We start from the raw sequence: 20,204 nt of genomic DNA, 5'->3' as shown, positions 1-20,204 counted from the left end.
AAAACGTTTCTATTGAACATGCCATACTAATAAAGGCCATTTAATTAATTATATGAAGAGTGCCTTGGTCCTCCTTTCTTTCTGATGACAAATTTACCCCGTTTACCAAAGAGCACCTTCTGTCTACCAAAATGTACTATTGTGTACCTCAGTAGCGCTTCCCTTCCTCCTCTTTCTACTCATATTGTATTATTTGTCTGGTGTCAAGGAAATGTCTAAAGAAATACATCCGCTTGTATCAAGACAAACGTCAGGTAGGAAAATGATGAACTTCCTTCTAAGTTTAGGTGACCTATAGCTTTAACATGCAACAACAAGGAACCAAAAAGGAGCATCAAAGATTTGCCCAATCAGAACAGATGCAGACTCTGTTTCTCTTGTTCAAGCAACTTGACCGCCACCTAGAGGTTTCAAATAAATTAAACTATGGACAAGGCTTCAGTCTATTCAAATAAGAGTTTAATGCCAAACACCATACTACACAACATCATAGAAGTCAAAGAAGAGGTGACAAAGGGACACAGAAAATGGGCTACAAATGTAGTCTTTGTAGTTTGTATATACAATTCAGCTGCCCGGTAGTCCTCCTGTCCTCCATGTTCAACACAGTAAATAGAAAAATGAAAATCAGTCTAAAGATAGAAACAGTCCAGAGATTGTCTTTAGCTGGTTACAGCACTGACAGAGTCGCCTTGTGGGGCCAAACGTTGATGGGGAAACTGGTCCTATTTGGGCTGTTAAAATGTCCTCCTTCCAGATCAATTGGTGGCAGTTCAACGTCACACACACAACTCTCCCCAAAGTATTCCCTGGTGTAGTGGCTTGGATCTATTCCATGAGATCGTTCCATCGGTAGTGTAGGAGCAAGACTTCAGTCAAGTGGATCTGAGGATCTGGTTGATGTCCATAGCCAAAGTGTTTTTGTTTACATTTGTTCATGTAAATCGGAATGCCCAGGTTCTCATGTGAGATCAGAATTAACATCCAGAATTTACAGGCTATGCTGGACAGAAACAGAGCCAGATGAGAAGGTTCTGGTCAGGCGTGAAGAGGTACCGAGTGGTGTGACATGTGGTTAGACAAAATGAAACTCAAATTCATTCGATGATGAAACACTGGGAAAATGGAAGTATTACCACCAACCCAAAACACTACAGGCGCAACCTTTCTGGGGACAGGACTTCTTACAAGAAAAATAAAAAAAAGAGAAAGGAATCACATGTCAAATGCAGTGTGCTTGTTGCTTGGTTGTTGAGGATTCAATTGTAGCGGTTGAATGGTATACATTCACATATACTCATATGGTTGTCAATGTGGGTCTTATTATGGACATGGACCAGATTTGGCGATCAGAATACAATTTCACAAATCATTGTATATATGTGTCTACACCTGCACCTTCTGAAAGTGTACAACATGACACTATAAAACAGTGCTGTTTATAATTGGGGGGCCATTACCACCGTTCTCTTTTATATTGAGACATTATCAATACCTTGTGAAGAAGGCAGAACCACATCTCATCTGGATTGATTTTAACGGAGCATGATTGTGCTTCAGAAACAGACTCGGGAGTCTTACGTCTCTGAGTCATCTTTAAAGTGACATTTACCAGAAAGTAGAGATGGGGATGCTGCATGTGGCTGATTGGTCCTGTGGAGGAGGTGGCATGACTGATCCCTCTACTGTAGCCCCGGAGGAGGAACCTGTGATCCAAGTGGGAATCTTAACACGCAACAACCTGCCTGTTACCAATGGCAACTATCATCCCGACCACAATAAGACATGGATTTATGGGATCAGCGGTTCCATATTTGATGACTGATCCAGACATTCTGATGGATATATTAATGGAGAATTGGTTTAGGGGGTACAAACCGTTTACATTATGTACAGGGAAAGCGTAAATAGTTTCTAGGCTACATTCATTGTTCAGAAATTCCGAATGGGAACTGGTGCCAATGACTTGAGTGAAAAACCAGATAGACAAATAAGGTCTTGAAACATTTTGTATAAAATGATCCATTTCAAGACAATGAAAACGTTATACTTTGCTAAATGAAGGCTTACATGACATAACAGGAAATAAACAGAACACAAAGGAAAAAGGCTCTAATAAAGTTCCTTTGGTAAAAACAGTTGTTAAAATTTGAGCATTTTCAATATAGGCTATTTCTCTTCAGCAACTTTTGACCCGAGGTCTAAACTAAGTCTGTTAGGGTACACATCAATGCACATCTCTGACAAAAAGGACGACTATCAACAAGCTATTTACAAAATCAGCAGTATGTGGGGTAGTCTGATGTTCCTATACTTGACTGACTGGGGGAAAAGCTGGTATTTTTGCAGAACTCTGCCCACTATCTACACCACGGCTGCCAGAGATGTTTGTGGACACATAGCATACATACCTGTACCACTGAAAAAAAGAAACATTCACAGGCTTTACAATTATACAAAATCCAAAAGCCATCTTGTGGTCTGGATAAAATACAGGTTCATAGTCAATGCCTGTATGCTAATCTTCCTACTCACCGTGGTTGTGAGAGACTTCTGTGGTTCCCCTTAGCAGTGTGGTGCTCCTCAACCACTTCAATGGGTGTATATTGCTTCAAAACAGGGGGGGGGGGGGGGGGGAGGCCAAGCATTCTGTATGGCGTGCTCTTTCTGCGTGGCTCTCACCAGTATTCATCAGTCTGAGGATCAGTCCAGCCGAGGATCAATAGCCGTTTCACGACAACGGCTTCCTTTCTTGCACTCATAGAGTATTCGGTCGCAGCATGTCTTCTGCTGTATTCAAAGGTGGCATAAGACAGGCCGGTAGGGGTGGGTGGGGGTTCAGGGGGCTGACGGACAACTGGTTAGTGGCCACATAGGAAATTTGGCTTTTTTTTTGTGCTGCAAAGATAGGGAGGGTCCATTTAAAAAGTCCTTATAAAACAAATAGAAAGTCATCTCCGGCAGTTTCCAGAATCCAGCAATTTGCTGTAAACTGATGTATTAAAATGACGACAAGTAACACACTCCTGTCATCTCGTCACCCGGTTGAGCTAAGGTGACCCCGACGAGCTGCCATGATACGTCACATGGTATCTGTTGATTTTCAGGTAATAGAGGACCTGGGGATCCCGGGTGGTGGTGCACGGCAACAGACCCTCGCGACGCTCTCCCATCAGCCACTTGCGGGTGTCGGTGGCCATGTCGCTGGTGACGTGTTCCTTGGCCCAGGTGTCCACCAAGCCTTGGAAACGGCGGTGCAGGCGAGTGTGGACTCTCTGGTGGGACTGGGGAAGGGAGGGACACCGGGGTTAGCTGTAGTGAAGATCATATCAGCACTCTGACCAACACCATGTTGGTTGAAACGTCAGTAAGCGGCCATTATGTTTCTCTAAATGATTTCAATATATGACATATTCCAATATCTTTACACATTCCAATATCTTTACATATTCCAATATCTTTACATATTCCAATATCTTCAGTGTTTTCCACATATACATTACTTGCCAGCACATTACTTGCCAGCCAAATAGAAATAGTAGCCAGGTCCCCCTGGGTACATGTTTTTGAGGAAGGAGCTGTATTTCGGTGGCCTACGGTACATTCTAATGCCTTGATTATTGAATACTTTATCGAGTTTACTGCCCAAAATGGAAACATTTGTTGTAGAAAGACATGACTTTACAATTTAAAATACTGAACATTGATGAATTCAGTTTATTGTTAGTTGTTTTGGATTTTGCCTTTTAATTGGCTCATGTTGGTTAATGTTGCATAGACTTACTTAAGTCATGTTTTAAAAAATTCTGAGCGGTAGATCTCAGATTGCATCTGGACTCAGAAAGTGACTGGGACTCAGAAAGTGACTGGGACTCAGAAAGTGACTGGGACTCAGAAAGTGACTGGGACTCAGAAACTGACCACTGTTCTAGAGTATTCCCTGCATGTAGCCACGGTTGCACATTTTGTTCATACCCTTTGCTAGTCAGTGAGTTATTAGCCCAGTTATAGATCATTTGTAGTCAGCAATAGGGGAGTGATTGCTTCTTACAAGAGCACAAAATGTGTGCCTTTCTAGACATCTTTTAAAAGTGAGTCAGGTAAAGAGACTGTCTTAAAGGGACAGTGTTGTATTTTGAGACAGGCTTGAATAAGCAAAGTAGCCAATAGGCAGAGGGTAGCATTAGTCTGATTCTCTGTAGTAATGGTATGGGAATATTAATTTAATTTATTTTGTAAAGTGGTTTCTTGCATCAAACAACATTTTCAGTCAAGTGTATTAACAGGTTAATGACAAGCCCACATGTTGTTGTTTTTAAAGTCTCATGGAATGTAGACCTACATTGAACACCACATTGGCTACTACTGTAGGCTGAATGATAGAACAGCTATTTCCATGTTAAAACATTATGGGATCCATTTTAGCCATTGTTTTTGATCAAATAGCCACAGTAGCCTACTTGGCCACTGTTAAAACTTAAAGGGAGTACAGCCAAAGTGTTCACAGTAAACACGCGCTGGAAGTCGCACAGATTTTCCAGAAATGTTCAAATTTGCATTCAGCAGACCTGAAATTTGCTGTGGCCCACATTCTTTTCGGGAACATTGGTTGGTGGTGTTGCCTACCTGGTGAGCCCGGGTCAACGCAGTGCGTCTGTACATGTAGTCCTCTGACTTGAAGACGTACACCATCTTGTACGAGTTGAGTTTGAACATGCACTCCATCTTCAGGTCCTCAGCGCTGTGGGACTTCTCCGACGTCCCCGTAGCTGCCTTCGCCTGCTGCAGCTGCTCCCACCCTCTCTGGCACTTCCGGATCCGCCGGAGGTTCCTGATTGGAAGAGGAGAAAGATTGGCATTAGACCAGAGCCAGTAACACCTTGCTTACCTGTGCCCTCTTCCCACATAGCAATTCAGTTTACAAGGACAGTTTACGCAAATTTCGGTCAAATCATGCGAGTACTTAGACTGCAATGCACTATATCCATACCATTTGTAACATTGGTTGAGCACAGGATGTGTAGCTAAATGACAGGACACATGGTTCCCAAATAACAGACCAACGCTAATGCTATTTAGGAGGTCAAAATACTCAAGTCATTTAGGCCAATGTTTTCCATTTCCGACTCAAAGTTAATTTGAATAGATCAGAAAATGTGTGAAATTTGAGCGGGCCGTCCCTGTAAAGATTTGTCTTGATATACCCATGCATAGCAACTCACCCAATAAGAGTTTAACTGGGACAAAAATGATTAGGGGAAGGGTAGGCTCTATTGCAGTAGCAGCAGTATTCCTGTACAGTGCACTTCCGTTTGACATTCATATGTCGATTCTCTTGTTAGTCTTTAATATCCTTGGCAAACAATATTTTGGTCAATCAAATTGAATCCAGATTTTAAAAAATTATTTTGCAAGCATTAAAAATGCAATTATTATTCACCCCGCTTTAATGAAAGGTTTAAATGTGTACTTACCACACAGGGTGGAGGTGAGCGAGGACTGAAACCACGAAGCATATTTTGTCAATGCCACTTAGGACATTGCAGTTAGAGTAGCCAATTTCCAATAGAAATGGGAGAAAGGACATTTCAGTTGTTTGTTTTTTTTACACATTGCCGCCAAAAGGGTTAACAAGCCAGGATATGGGTTGAAGGATACTTTGATGTGCACATACAGTACTTCCACTGACAACGTACAGAGCAGTTATGACCATGCAGTGAGGATAACATTGAACTGAAAAGACAACCTGCTGGTTGTCACTGCTGTTTGAAGGTACTTTTAGGGGTGGAAAATAAGAGAATCATGCCTATTGACTTTTGTACCAACCTCTCATATTCTTGATATGAGAAACAGACTAAATGTGGGTGAGATCACTGATAAATCATATCCAGTCAAGACAAGTAGCAAATATATGCAATGGGTAAAATAAAACAAAAGGGGGGGGGACTGACGCCAATTTTTTTGTTCCTGTTTTGCATGGGTCCTTCCAGCCCATTGAAATGTATATGATACATTATGGACACCCTTTTTGAAAAATGGCAACAAGCACTGAAAACCAAAGACAGACAGGCTTGATGTGCAACACTCATCTCAGGGCTTTAATAGAGAACCCAACCACCCTTCCCATGCAATGCTCAGAGAGACGTCTGGAAAGAAATACACCAACATTTGAGCATACAATTCAGACCATTTTATTCACAAGCCCCTTCTCTTTTGTACAAGTGTTGCAGATGCCGTGCTTGACCAGGTTTTCATGAGTTATCAGCACTAGTCTTGGTCAACTCGTATAAAAACCTCACCCACAACAAAAAGATTGCAACGGGAGTGCACTGTATCCTTAAATTGTTTTACACATTATAATAGAGTATGCTGAACACCCCAAATCTCAATCCGTACAACATTTACATGTATCTAAACAGTGATTAGAAGAAGTCACATACAGAATGTTTTTCCTATGAATACAATTACAGGAAACACAGGGCAGCTGATAAAAAAGAAAAATGATTTGATCTGAATCCTTTTCTCTGGACCGACAAAAAGGGGTCTTTCGCCTGTCACCAATGCCACAACAACAACAAAAAATGGCCGTCGTGACAATGCAATTAAGGACACTGTACATATAGAATTTCTGCTCAACCAAATGGTTCTCCTCCAACAGAGGAAATGATTGTACAATAGAACACTAATATGCTCCATGGTATAAAAATACTCCCTTCCCTTACATACATACGCAATGTGAAAAGTCAACTCCTGTTCATTGCTTTTTCTTCTTCCTCCTTTCAGTTTATATCAAACCGCTATTGTAGCCTTATTCTCACAATTAAAGAAAATCTAACTAAATATTTGTCTTTTTTTTACCCAATGATTTGATGACTAGTCTGTTGAGTGGGAAAGTTGAAATAAATACTATCCTACTAATATAATATAAAAATTGCAATATTCATAAATAAAAGGGCCCCGTAAAACAAAAAGTGTGAATAAATGGATAAATAATGAGTCTATTTAAAAAGATGGCAGGGTAAAGTGCAATCTTTCGGAGATAAAGGCAGGGGGCAGAAATGGAGGGAAACAAGTTGCTTTTCGAGTAGACAGCCAATTACATTCTCTCTAACAAAAACAGGACAGGCACCGTCAGCATTTCTACTAAACATAGTTTTTTTTTTTAGCACTTAGGCCTACTTTTCTGAGGAAAGCAAACACAAAAATGACCTAGTGCACTTGTAGTTCAACTGGTGTGTGTGTTCATCACTATTGGCAGAGTTTTTCAAAACAAGTGCTTCGTGGATAAGTCTCGGGGCCCCATTTAGTTTGAGGCTACGGGGAGAAAGCCCTGAAAGTTTGGTTTGTGCAAAAAACACTGACCTGGAACTGACCTGCACGTGGAGAGGGAGATGGGCTTGCACTCATTCTCAAAATGAGTCATTTTGTTTTTTTTGTCAGCTGGTTTTGGCTTGTGAAACAGTACCATGGCCTGTCTTAGAGAGCCTTTAGGGGTAGATGCTGTTAGCTGTGCAGACGGGGGAGACACAGCCAGAGGCCTCACCTGGGGAGGAACACAGGCTTTTGGGCCAGGTGCTCGCGCAGCTCTGGCGACGCTGAGTCCGAGTTCAGGTAGCGTCCCACGTAGTCACACCACCGCTGTTTAAAGAACCAGAAGAGAACTACCGTCACAACACAAGAACCTGCCTCATCTGAATCTGTTCTAAATGTCATGTGGAGACTGCCTGCCATACACACTAACAAACACACACACACACCTCTGTCTCAGCGGGTTCGTCTGAGTTCTCCTCCTCCGTGTCAAGCAGCTCCAGGGTCAGGGTCACGCTGCCTTGGCTCTTCGCAAACATCAGCTGGACCACAAACAAACCAGTCAAACAACAAGACAACCAACAAGACAAGACAGCAAATGTCAGAGAGAACGTACCAGGGGGGGCAGAAGAACAAAATGGGGACAGAAGAACAAAATGAAAGCAAGAGAGAACACCAGAGAGCTGGAGAGAGAACACCAGAGAGCTGGAGAGAGAACACCAGAGAGCTGGAGAGAGAACACCAGAGAGCTGGAGAGAGAACACCAGAGAGCTGGAGAGAGAACACCAGAGAGCTGGAGAGAGAACACCAGAGAGCTGGAGAGAGAACACCAGAGAGCTGGAGAGAGAAAACACCAGAGAGCTGGAGAGAGAAAACACCAGAGAGCTGGAGAGAAACACCAGAGAGCTGGAGAGAGAAAACACCAGAGAGCTGGAGAGAGAAAACACCAGAGAGCTGGAGAGAGAACACCAGAGAGCTGGAGAGAGAACACCAGAGAGCTGGAGAGAGAACACCAGAGAGCTGGAGAGAGAACACCAGAGAGCTGGAGAGAGAACACCAGAGAGCTGGAGAGAGAACACCAGAGAGCTAGAGAGAGAACACCAGAGAGCTAGAGAGAGAACACCAGAGAGCTGGAGAGAGAACACCAGAGAGCTGGAGAGAGAACACCAGAGAGCTGGAGAGAGAACACCAGAGAGCTGGAGAGAGAACACCAGAGAGCTGGAGAGAGAACACCAGAGAGCTGGAGAAAGAACACCAGAGAGCTGGAGAGAGAACACCAGAGAGCTGGAGAGAGAACACCAGAGAGCTGGAGAGAGAACACCAGAGAGCTGGAGAGAGAACACCAGAGAGCTGGAGAGAGAACACCAGAGAGCTGGAGAGAGAACACCAGAGAGCTGGAGAGAGAACACCAGAGAGCTAGAGAGAGAACACCAGAGAGAGAACACCAGAGAGAGAACACCAGAGAGAGAACACCAGAGAGCTGGAGAGAGAACACCAGAGAGCTGGAGAGAGAACACCAGAGAGCTGGAGAGAGAACACCAGAGAGCTGGAGAGAGAACACCAGAGAGCTGGAGAGAGAACACCAGAGAGCTGGAGAGAGAACACCAGAGAGCTGGAGAGAGAACACCAGAGAGCTGGAGAGAGAACACCAGAGAGCTGGAGAGAGAACACCAGAGAGCTGGAGAGAGAACACATGAAAGTTGAAATGCAACTCAAAGTATTTTCCTGAGACACAGTAACATTCCAGGTGGGCCATCCACCCACCCATACTGTACCTTGAAGCAGTTCTCGTCGGACATGAGCTGCTCCGCCTTGCGCTGGTATGCCCCCTCGACGGTCGCTCTGGAGGCCTGGGTGGACAGGGCGCCGCCGGTGGCCTTGTTGGTGCTCTGGCTCAGGTAGAGGTCTGTCACGCGCACGCAGAGCTCATCACTCACAATGTGCTGGAGCTGATGATGGGAACCACAACGCCAGGTGTGAGCACAGTCATTAACCTCTTGAACCTCTGGGGGCAGTATTTCATTTTTGGATGAAAAACATTCCCGTTTTAAACAAGATATTTTGTCACGAAAAGATGCTCGACTATGCATATAATTGACAGCTTTGGAAAGAAAACACTGACGTTAAAAAACTGCAAATATATTGTCTGTGAGTGCCACAGAACTAATGCTACAGGCGAAACCAAGATGACATTTCATACAGGAAGTGAGACAGATTTTGAATAGGCTGTGTTCCAATGTCTCCTTATACGGCTGTGAATGCGCAAGGAATGAGCCTACACTTTCTGTCGTTTCCCCAAGGTGTTTGCAGCATTGTGACGTATTTGTAGGCATATCATTGGAAAATTGACCATAAGAGACTACATTTACCAGGTGTCCGCTCGGTGTCCTCCGTCGAAACTATTGCGTAATCTCCAGGTGCGTGCATTTTTCCATTTTGAACAGAGGAGAAACCAAACTGCTACGACTGATTTATCATCAAATAGATATGTGAAAAACACCTTGAGGATTGATTCTAAACAACGTTTGCCATGTTTCTGTCGATATTATGTATGGAGTTAATTTGGAAAAAAGTTTGCGTTGTAATGACTGAATTTATTTATTTTTTTCTTAGCCAAACGTGATGAACAAAACGGAGCGATTTCTCCTACACAAATAATCTTTTTGTAAAAACTGAACATTTGCTATCTAACAGAGTCTCCTCATTGAAAACATCCGAAGTTCTTCAAAGGTAAATTATTTTATTTGAATGCTTTTCTTGTTTTTGTGAAAATGTTGCCTGCTGAATGCCAGGCTTAATGCTATGCTAGCTATCAATACTCTTACACAAATGCTTGTGTAGCTATGGTTGAAAAGCTTTTTTTGAAAATCTGAGATGACAGTGTTGTTAACAAAAGGCTAAGCTTGTGAGCCAATATATTTATTTCATTTAATTTGCGATTTTCATGAATAGTTAACGTTGCGTTATGGTAATGAGCTTGAGGCTATAATTACGCTCCCGGATACGGGATTGCTCGTCGCAACAGGTTAAGTCGGCCATCAAAGTTATCATTGTTTAGGCCGGGTGGGCCCCCATTTAGCTCTGTTGCTGCCCCCCCCCCACCGCCTGAAAGAGATGGGCCTCAACTGATTTCAGTTGACAATTTTGGCGCCTAGATGTTCCTTAAGGTTGGCTTTTTCTCACCATCTGGAACCTAACGGAGGGAAAAGACTGTACTGACCTGTCTGACAATGCTCTGGATGAGCTTGTCCATGGTGAAGGCAGTGTAGGCGTGGATGGTGAACATCTCCCTGAGGGAGTCCTCGTACTGGGTGGGCTCCATGTTACCGTCCAGGAGGTTCCGCACCATCTCCAGGAAGGCAGAGTAGTAGTCCTCCACTTCAATGTCCACTGGAAAAGGAGAAGGTCAGGATTTAAAGTAATAGTACAGATGTTTTGTATACTTTCAGTAAGTGGTTTTTGAAAGTAGCGTTCACCAGCCAAAAGGGGCCCCAGAAAACTGTTTTAAGTTACATGTGTGTAACAGTTCATTAGTTCTGTGTATCAGTTCATTGTTCTGGTCCCGCCTCCCACTTTTACCTTGCAACCTCATTAGACATCATTCCACCTGCCAATCAACATCAGAGGTGTGTTCAGCAAGATGCAACGTTTTGAAAAGTTCAGATAGATATACTCTATGTGGAACAAACATGCCTTTCTGACATGTAGCCTAGATTAGAATAAGGATACAACAGACTATTGGTGGCATTTCGTTCGGCAACGTTTGGCTACTGAATGTGGCCCAGGCAAGGTTGCTGTATGCTACTTAATGTACATCCCTTGGAGCACAGTGTGATCAGATCATTATGGCAAAATATAGCCTGGTGAAATGAGAGATAGTGTGTACAACAACGTCCACTTCATAGTATGACACTATGGGCTATAAGGATGTTATTTAGGCATTGTTATGTAACTAACGTCTGATCTGATGCACTTCATAGTATGACACTATGGGCTATAAGGATGTTATTTAGGCATTGTTATGTAACTAATGTCTCACCCTCATCTGTTATTAGTAGGAGAACTTCTGACTAACGTCTGATCTGATGCATTGATTTGACCGATGCATTTGATTTATTCTCAGGTATCAAAATAACAGAGCATTTATAGTTAACCTGTGTTGCTTCACAAGTGCCCGTCCACTATGAAACAAACGAGCGCAGCTCACATGCAGGAAATATTTGAAGCATTGAATGTAAGGATTGTGTGGCTTTCTCCGCTTAGGGGGAGGTTGCAGAGGGTATCTTATGGATGAATGAGCCATACATTGGCAAAACGTGTTGAAATCAGAAGGTTTAAAAATACAGACAGTTGTCATGATCCCAGCTAGCCTATTGAGATTAGGTAAACATCTGGAGGGTATATCTCCCCCTGGTTGTGGTGTAAATGATAGGAAAGGTATCTATGTGCAATTGGAACAAAGGTCTGTGTTGGGACCATTGACGTTGTCAAAAAAATGTACTGTACATGTAAAAAAATTATAAAAGTATAAACAATGTGACAGACTTTCAGAGGAAGAGCTTTGCAGATATAAAATTGCATGATGAAGGTAAAGTACATTTTCTACATAGAAAAATGTTAAACTGGGTGCAAAAGAAATGTGTGATCCTTTGATCTAAACCTTAATGGTCAGTGGGTTCATAGCGTGCTGCAGTTTGGTTTTAAAGGTTGTCTGGACTTACTGGGCTCCTTTAGTCTCAGCTGGACGGCAGGATTCTCACTCTTATCCCGTTTGACACCCAGCACCTCCCTCTCCCACTCCCGTTCCCTGCAGTCCTCCTCGATCTGCCTCTCTGCCTGCCCGTAGATGCGCAACAACCGCAAACAGAGGATCTGATGCAGGCGCTGGAAGATGTACCAGTTGTTGTTGACGTAGTAGAGGTTGTAGACGTCGTCTAGGCCACGCAGTTTCTGTGCCCCCGTGTTGCCGAATAGCAGCTTAGACTTAGCGGAGCCACCACTGCCGGCCAACCCGTTGTGCTTCTTTGACCCGTCTTCATCTGGCCCGGTTTCGTCTTCTTCCTCCTCCTCCTCCTCGTCTTCCTCTTCCTCCACATCCGACAGCTCCCCGCGCCGGGCGAACAGCATGTCTGGGATAAAGTGGTGGATGACCTGTTTGATCTTGTACTTGTCCTCCTTCTGGATGCCGACCTGCCTCTTGACGTGGTGGATGATGAGCGCGGCGGCGTCCTCCAGGATCTGGCTGTCCTGGTAGGTCAGGGTCATGTGGGGCCCGCCAGGCACGGGGGCCGTGTCCTCAGAAGCCTGTTCCTGTCGCTAAATGGAAGCAAAAAAAAAACACAGGTTAGAGTAGCTTTATATATACACTGCTCAAAAAAATAAAGGGAACACTTAAACAACACAATGTAATTCCAAGTCAATCACACTTGGGTGAAATCAAACTGTCCACTTAGGAAGCAACACTGATTGACAATAACTTTCACATGCTGTTGTGCAAATGGAATAGACAACAGGTGGAAATTATAGGCAATTAGCAAGACACCCCCAATAAAGGAGTGGATCTGCAGGTAGGGACCACAGACCACTTCTCAGTTCCTATGCTTCCTGGCTGATGTTTTGGTCACTTTTGAATGCTGGCAGTGCTTTCACTCTAGTGGTAGCATGAGACGGAGTCTACAACCCACACAAGTGGCTCAGGTAGTGCAGCTCATCCAGGATGACACATCAATGCGAGTTGTGGCAAGAAGGTTTGCTGTGTCTGTCAGCGTAGTGTCCAGAGCATGGAGGCGCTACCAGGAGACAGGCCAGTACATCAGGAGACGTGGAGGAGGCCGTAGGAGGTCAACAACCCAGCAGCAGGACCGCTACCTCCGCCTTTGTGCAAGGAGGAGCACTGCCAGAGCCCTGCAAAATGACCTCTAGCAGGCCACAAATGTGCATGTGTCTGCTCAAACGGTCAGAAACAGACTCCATGAGGGCCCGACGTCCACAGGAGGGGGTTGTGCTTACAGCCCAACACCGTGCAGGATGTTTGGCATTTGCCAGAGAACACCAAGATTGGCAAATTCTCCACTGGCGCCCTGTGCTCTTCACAGATGAAAGCAGATTCACACTGAACACATGTGACAGACGTGACAGTCTGGAGACGCCGTGGAGAACGTTCTGCTGCCTGCAACATCCTCCAGCATGACCGGTTTGGCGGTGGGTCAGTCATGGTGTGGGGTGGCATTTCTTTGGGGGGCCGCACAGCCCTCCATGTGCTCGCCAGAGGTAGCCTGACTGCCATTAGGTATCGAGATGAGATCCTCAGACCCCTTGTGAGACCATATGCTGGTGCGGTTGGCCCTGGGTTCCTCCTAATGCAAGACAATGCTAGACCTCATGTGGCTGGAGTGTGTCAGCAGGTCCTGCAAGAGGAAGACCTGAATCCAATTGAGCACATCTGGGGCATCATGTCTCGCTCCATCCACCAACGCCACGTTGCACCACAGACTGTCCAGGAGTTGGCGGATGCTTTAGTCCAGGTCTGGGAGGAGATCCCTCAGGAGACCATCCGCCACCTCATCAGGAGCATGCCCAGGCGTTGTAGGGAGGTCATACAGGCACTCCATTCTTCTTCTTTCATCTTTAACCTGGATCTTTAACACACTACTGAGCCTCATTTATACTTGTTTTAAGGACATTACATCAAAGTTGGATCAGCCTGTAGTGTGGTTTTCCACTAATTTTGAGTGTGACTCCAAATCCAGACCTCCATGGGTTGATAAATTTGATTTCCATGGATAAGTTTTGTGTGATTTTGTTGTCAGCACATTCAACTATGTAAAGAAAAAAGTATTTAATAAGAATATTTCATTCATTCAGATCTAGGATGTGTTATTTTAGTGTTCCCTTTATTTTTTTGAGCAGTGTATAAAAAAAATGCTTTAATCAATACTTGGAGACATTAACACATAGATCAGATCAAATAAGTGGTATATCACTGCCTCTTACCTCATCGTATATGGTCTCAATCTCATTGAGCAAGGTCTTTGAGCGGAACACCTTGGTGTCATTCTGCTTGAAGTTGATGCCTTGGTGGTCGAGGGACTTGAGGTAATACTTCTCATTCTGCTCCCTCCAGATCTTGTTGAATCCTCTCTGGGCTTCCCTCCATTCTTCTTCTTTCATCTTTAACCTGGAACGAGGTCAATCAGAACACATACCGTGGTTAACATGGGACAGCAACATGTTCTCTGGAAGCTGTTGCTTAGGCCGCTTTACATTACTCTAATTTACATTTATTGTCCATCACACAACCGCTTCATATCACACCTCTTGAGTACTATAGGGACGGACACAGCCGGGTTCCTCTTGAGCCCGTCGATGATGTCGGCGGCCTTGTCGCCGTATATCCTCTGGATGGCCTTGCGGTGGATGACCTCGGAGCAGCCGCCCATGGTGTTGTCCAGCCGAAACTTGACCTGTTCCTCGGCCGTCATGCGCGACAGCCTCCTCTGTACGGCCTCCAGAGCTCTTATGGTGGCCAGGTTGGTCTCCAGCACCACGTCCAGCTGCAGGGAGAAGAACAGTATGGAAAATGTCAGTACATCAGAATACTTTGGTTTGTACTATTAGAATATAACTACCATGAGAGGGGGGGAAAGTCTCACCTCGAAGCGCTCGTCCTCACATCTGTAAATATGCTCCTCATACTGGGTCTTCTTGGAGCTGACAAAGGTGGAATCCTCTGACCACGAAGGGAACGACACCCACGTGTCATTCAGGACCTGAAATGGACCATACTGTTAAACCTCTGCTCTAATTGAGTCACTTGCCAAGATGAACAACATCTCAGTACTAACCAATTAAACCCCTGTGATCGACTTCACTGGCAGGATGACACATGCAAAAAAAAGTGACTAAAATAGTATTTTCTTTGCTCTTAATTTTCCAATACACAAACATGTATTTGACTAATTCCTCAGGTTTTTATTGATCCTCTGATTCAATTTGGTTGACTTTGAAGGGTAACATTTGACTGTCAATAACTGCTACGCTCACCTCTTTACACAGTGGGGTCCTCCCTGTACACTTGGGCTGTGTGTAGCTCTTGGGTAGCGCCCTGTAGCTGGAGCCCAACCTCTTACAGGAAGCGTAGTCAATCTCCATGGCCATGCCCTCTGTGGTCCTCTCCTTGGGAAAGCTCTCGATGTGGCTGGACTCTCTGTAGCCCAGGAAGTTTTTGAACCAGGAGAACAGCTCTGGGAATTTTCTGCAGATCACATTCCAGAATGGGTGTTAGATGGGCGGAAAAATATCAGGATGAATAACAAAGCTTGTATTTTCACATGCCGTTAACGAACAGGGCCATCTATTTTTTATGTAATATTTTAATTGTACCTTTATTTAACTAGGCAAGTCAGTTAAAAACAAATTCTTATTTACAATGACAGCCTACCTGGGAACAGTGGGTTAACTGCCTTGTTCAGGGGCATATTCAACGACATATTTTTACCTTATCAGCTCTGGGATTCGATCCAGCAACCTTTCGGTTACTGGCCCAACGCTCAAACCACTAGGCTGCCTGCCTCTAACCACTAGGCTGCCTGCCTCTAACCACTAGGCTACCTGCCTCTAACCACTAGGCTACCTGCCTCTAACCACTAGGCTACCTGCCTCTAACCACTAGGCTACCTGCCTCTAACCACTAGGCTACCTGCCTCTAACCACTAGGCTACCTGCCTCTAACCACTAGGCTACCTGCCTCTAACCACTAGGCTACCTGCCTCTAACCACTAGGCTACCTGCCTCTAACCACTAGGCTACCTGCCTTCCCCGAGCTGACAATGTATAGGAGGCCAATAATAGGAATAGAGAAGTATGCCTATAGCTTTTAAGATCATGGACATTCATTTTGCCTAAGAACAAACATATTAGCAACACCTTTTTGACATGCTCAGAGTGTCAGAGTTTTATACTACCGACTCAGCCTGATCTTGAGAGGCTGGTGGCCCTGTTAACTCTACTTGTCTGCTGTAGCACGACTGAATTGTCTACACTCCTCACAGCAGAGAAGGTAGTTGCAACAGCTATGCAGCGCGTCCTGTAGTCAGGCTGATAAATTGTGTTTTTTAAATGGTTGTTTGGCGCAGGTGATAGTTGCTTAAAGCTTACCCCAGGAACGGCAGCACTAGCTGCACAAGCTCTGCACGAGAAATCACTTCCTGGTTGAAGATGAGCAGACACCGCAGGAAGTTGTCATAGGCCTCAGAGCTCCGGAGGGCTTTCCTCACCTATGATAAGAAAGCAGCTCTGTAAATACACACTTAAACACACACTGAATTACTTTACAATTGGGTTAGGGGGACAGCGTCTCATCACAACCAGGCAATTCATTAATTCAAAACATGTTCAGTTGGAACAGAATAAATCATTTTTATAGGTGTCATTCGTATAGATCACATTTTATGTTATTGTATAACATTCACATTAGGTTTAAAACAAAAATTGCAGAAGGACCTTTTCAAAGAAGAGAGATTCTGTGCCGATGCTGTGTTTGCTGGCCTCAGCCATGGCATGGTCTTTCCCCAACATCTTGGGTTTCTTCTGCAAGGGTGGGAAAGAGAAGAACTGAGCGTAAATAAGGACTACGTTACCACTGACATGGTAGACCAATTAACTGATACAGGGAGAGAGGCTTCAGCGGTATATTACAGTTCTACAGTAAATAAGAGAAGCTAAAAAAATAAGGTAAAAATCCCACATTTAAAGAGTTGACAGATCTATGGGACGCTCTAGTCAAAAGTATACCATTCTAAGCTGTCTGAACAGTATTACAACTGTTACTACTGCTAACTAGTTTCTTAATAGCCGCATGTCTGACAACTATGGTTGCAAAGCTACCGGTAATCTATCGGCATCTTCAGTCATTTTGGTAATTAACAGGTAATCTATGGTACATATACATATATATATATATATATATATAGTATTCATTTGTTATATCTGTGTCCATATTGTCCATTAGCTTCTAGTGGATAGGCCATAGGGTTCAAGAGAAAATAACCTAATTATTGAAAAAAGTCAAACGATTAAATTATTCTCAATTATTTACTCTTTCACAACTGCTACCGGTTTGGCACCAAAACGTTTACATACAAAGGCTTGACACTGTCAACGAGAGGGCGCTAGTTTACCTTGACGGGAGGCGTGGCGCCCGCTCCAGAATGCCTCCGGATTGGACAGCCGTTCTGGTTGAGCCGCTGCTTGTTGTTCATCAAGGGCCTCTTGACCGTGGTGCCGTGGTCGTTGCGCACCGACTCCGCCCGGTCGGCCGTGGTCTTGCTCAGCAGCTGGAGAAAAGGGGGACAACTCTGGATCAGAGATAAACGTGAGAGTTTAAAATAGGCAACATCTGTGTAGATCTGCACAGAACATACAACTTTTACATCAAACTGAAAGGCATTATCAGTGCATCTTGATCATGCACCCTGTCTGAGTCACATGATGTAGTAAATAAAACAGGTGGTATTAGTCATATGAAAATAACAATATGATATGACAGTGGCCAAGTTTGTAATTCAATGTCCTCACATAGTTTAAACTCAACTTCTATCATTCTGAAATAACATCTCAGGTGAAGGAAGCATTATCTCTTGCAATATAGCACTATTTTAGCGTGGACGTGAAACACTCACCACTGAACTGTTGGCGTCCGGTAAGAACTGTCCGAACTCCGAGAGCAGGTCCTCCTGGTTCTTGAAGAGCCGTGCCACCTGAGCGTACACCTCCTGCTCTGTTAATGCCGGGGTGTAGTTCCCCCCCGCCTCCTTCGCGTTTCGCTGCTCCTTCTGCAAAAGCAGCAATCAGACCACTGGTTACAGACTACACCAAGAACTTCAGACCACTGGTTACAGACTACACCAAGAACTTCAGACCACTGGTTACAGACTACACCAAGAACTTCAGACTACTGGTTACAGACTACACCAAGAACTTCAATCAGACCACTGGTTACAGACTACACCAAGAACTTCAGACCACTGGTTACAGACTACACCAAGAACTTCAGACCACTGGTTACAGACTACACCAAGAACTTCAGACTACTGGTTACAGACTACACCAAGAACTTCAATCAGACCACTGGTTACAGACTACACCAAGAACTTCAATCAGACCACTGGTTACAGACTACACCAAGACCTTCAATCAGACCACTGGTTACAGACTACACCAAGAACTTCAGACCACTGGTTACAGACTACACCAAGAACTTCAGACCACTGGTTACAGACTACACCAAGAACTTCAGACCACTGGTTACAGACTACACCAAGAACTTCAATCAGACCACTGGCTACAAACTACACCAAGAACTTCAATCAGACCACTGGCTACAGACTACACCAAGAACTTCAATCAGACCACTGGCTACAGACTACACCAAGAACTTCAATCAGACCACTGGTTACAGACTACACCAAGAACTTCAAATCAGACCACTGGTTACAGACTACACCAATAACTTCAAATCAGACCACTGGTTACAGACTACACCAAGAACTTCAATCAGACCACTGGTTACAGACTACACCAAGAACTTCAATCAGACCACTGGTTACAGACTACACCAAGAATTAACCATGGATGACATAATAGGGTCAATGTAAATAACATTACATATATGTATTTATTTAACAAGGCAAGTCAGTTAACATTCTTATTTACAGTGATGGCCTACACCGGCCAAACCCTAACCAGGACGACACTGGGCCAGGGCGGCCAAACCCTAACCAGGACGACACTGGGCCAGGGCGGCCAAACCCTAACCAGGACGACACTGGGCCAGGGCGGCCAAACCCTAACCAGGACGACACTGGGCCAGGGCGGCCAAACCCTAACCAGGACGACACTGGGCCAGGGCGGCCAAACCCTAACCAGGACGACACTGGGCCAGGGCGGCCAAACCCTAACCAGGACGACACTGGGCCAGGGCGGCCAAACCCTAACCAGGACGACACTGGGCCAGGGCGGCCAAACCCTAACCAGGACGACACTGGGCCAGGGCGGCCAAACCCTAACCAGGACGACACTGGGCCAGGGCGGCCAAACCCTAACCAGGACGACACTGGGCCAGGGCGGCGCACAATCAGAATGATCTGAATTTCCTTCCTCTAAAGTTTCTTTCTGCAATTATTATCCAGTACATCTCTGGTTGTTGTATCCCTGTTCCCAGAAAGTGACCAGGGAGACCACACTAAGGGCACCACTGCCCCTTCGGCAGTTTCGTTATAGCACTGGAATGGAACCTCAAGTTCATATTGAATGGTGACCCAGGTTACGAACAGATCTCTGTGTGTACACTGTCTTTTGTATAGCTTGTTGTTTACACTGAAAATAAATCACCCTTCAGAAAGAAGCCAGATTTATTGAATGAAATGCTTTGTGTGGGCAGCTCTCGCGCTGTGTTTTTACCTGGTAAGTGTGCAGGATCTCCAAGAAGGCTTTGTAGATGTCGGGCTGCCCCTGGAAGCGGTTCTTGATCTTGTTGACGTAGTTGATGGCGTGGTTGAACTCCACAGGCTGGTTGTTCTGCAGGGGAGGCCCGCTGGAAGGGGTGCTGCTCACCGGGGCGTGGGACTGGACCGAGGGGGACCGTGGGGAGGCGTAGGATGGGATTGATGGGTTGGGTTGGCTAGTCGGGGTCAGGGCAGGAGACTGCATCGGCTGTGGGGGGAAAAGGAGATCGACAATGAGTTGCCTCCAAATATGGAATATACACTACCATTCAAAAGTTTGGGGTCACAGAAATGTCCTTGTTTTTTACAGAAAAGTAGAAAACCCTTTTGCAATTATGTTAGCACAGCTGAAAACTGTTGTTCTGATTAAAGAAGCAGTAAACTTGGCCTTCA

The 20,204-nt window shown here is 44.8% G+C and overlaps 1 protein-coding gene across 2 annotated transcripts; it reads right to left on the bottom strand.

Annotated features, from left to right (window-relative positions):
• Window positions 1-442: 442 nt before the first annotated feature.
• Window positions 443-20,016, bottom strand: LOC139399955 (paired amphipathic helix protein Sin3a-like). Of its 2 annotated transcripts, XM_071145090.1 has the most exons (16): window positions 19,768-20,016; window positions 17,988-18,140; window positions 17,487-17,642; window positions 16,810-16,896; window positions 16,465-16,583; window positions 15,352-15,562; window positions 14,961-15,077; window positions 14,623-14,861; window positions 14,302-14,485; window positions 12,030-12,624; window positions 10,529-10,698; window positions 9,084-9,257; window positions 7,758-7,850; window positions 7,544-7,638; window positions 4,627-4,831; window positions 443-3,284 (listed from the first exon to the last, which is right to left on the bottom strand). In XM_071145090.1, the coding sequence occupies exons 1-16, from the start codon at window positions 20,014-20,016 to the stop codon at window positions 3,051-3,053; spliced, it is 3,081 nt and encodes a 1,026-aa protein (XP_071001191.1). In that variant the 3' UTR covers window positions 443-3,050. The 2 variants fall into 2 exon arrangements, with proteins under 2 accessions (XP_071001191.1, XP_071001192.1); XM_071145091.1 differs by lacking the exon at window positions 19,768-20,016 and having other exon boundaries at window positions 17,487-17,663; window positions 17,988-18,129.
• Between the last annotated feature and the right edge of the window lie 188 nt (window positions 20,017-20,204).

The sequence above is a fragment of the Oncorhynchus clarkii genome, unplaced genomic scaffold, assembly GCF_045791955.1.
Source record: "Oncorhynchus clarkii lewisi isolate Uvic-CL-2024 unplaced genomic scaffold, UVic_Ocla_1.0 unplaced_contig_3814_pilon_pilon, whole genome shotgun sequence".
Classification (NCBI taxonomy): domain Eukaryota; kingdom Metazoa; phylum Chordata; class Actinopteri; order Salmoniformes; family Salmonidae; genus Oncorhynchus; species Oncorhynchus clarkii.
This window is presented reverse-complemented; position numbering and strand designations above follow the sequence as displayed.

Excerpts from the sequence above, each read along its gene's own strand:
- LOC139399955 (XM_071145090.1), bottom strand. The coding sequence starts at position 20,016 with ATGCAGTCTCCTGCCCTGACCCCGACTAGCCAACCCAACCCATCAATC. Across the intron at positions 12,625-14,301 it reads TTGAGACCATATACGATGAG|CGACAGGAACAGGCTTCTGA; the intron begins GTAAGAGGCAGT and ends GCTTCCATTTAG. Across the intron at positions 4,832-7,543 it reads AAGCCTGTGTTCCTCCCCAG|GAACCTCCGGCGGATCCGGA; the intron begins GTGAGGCCTCTG and ends TCTTCCAATCAG.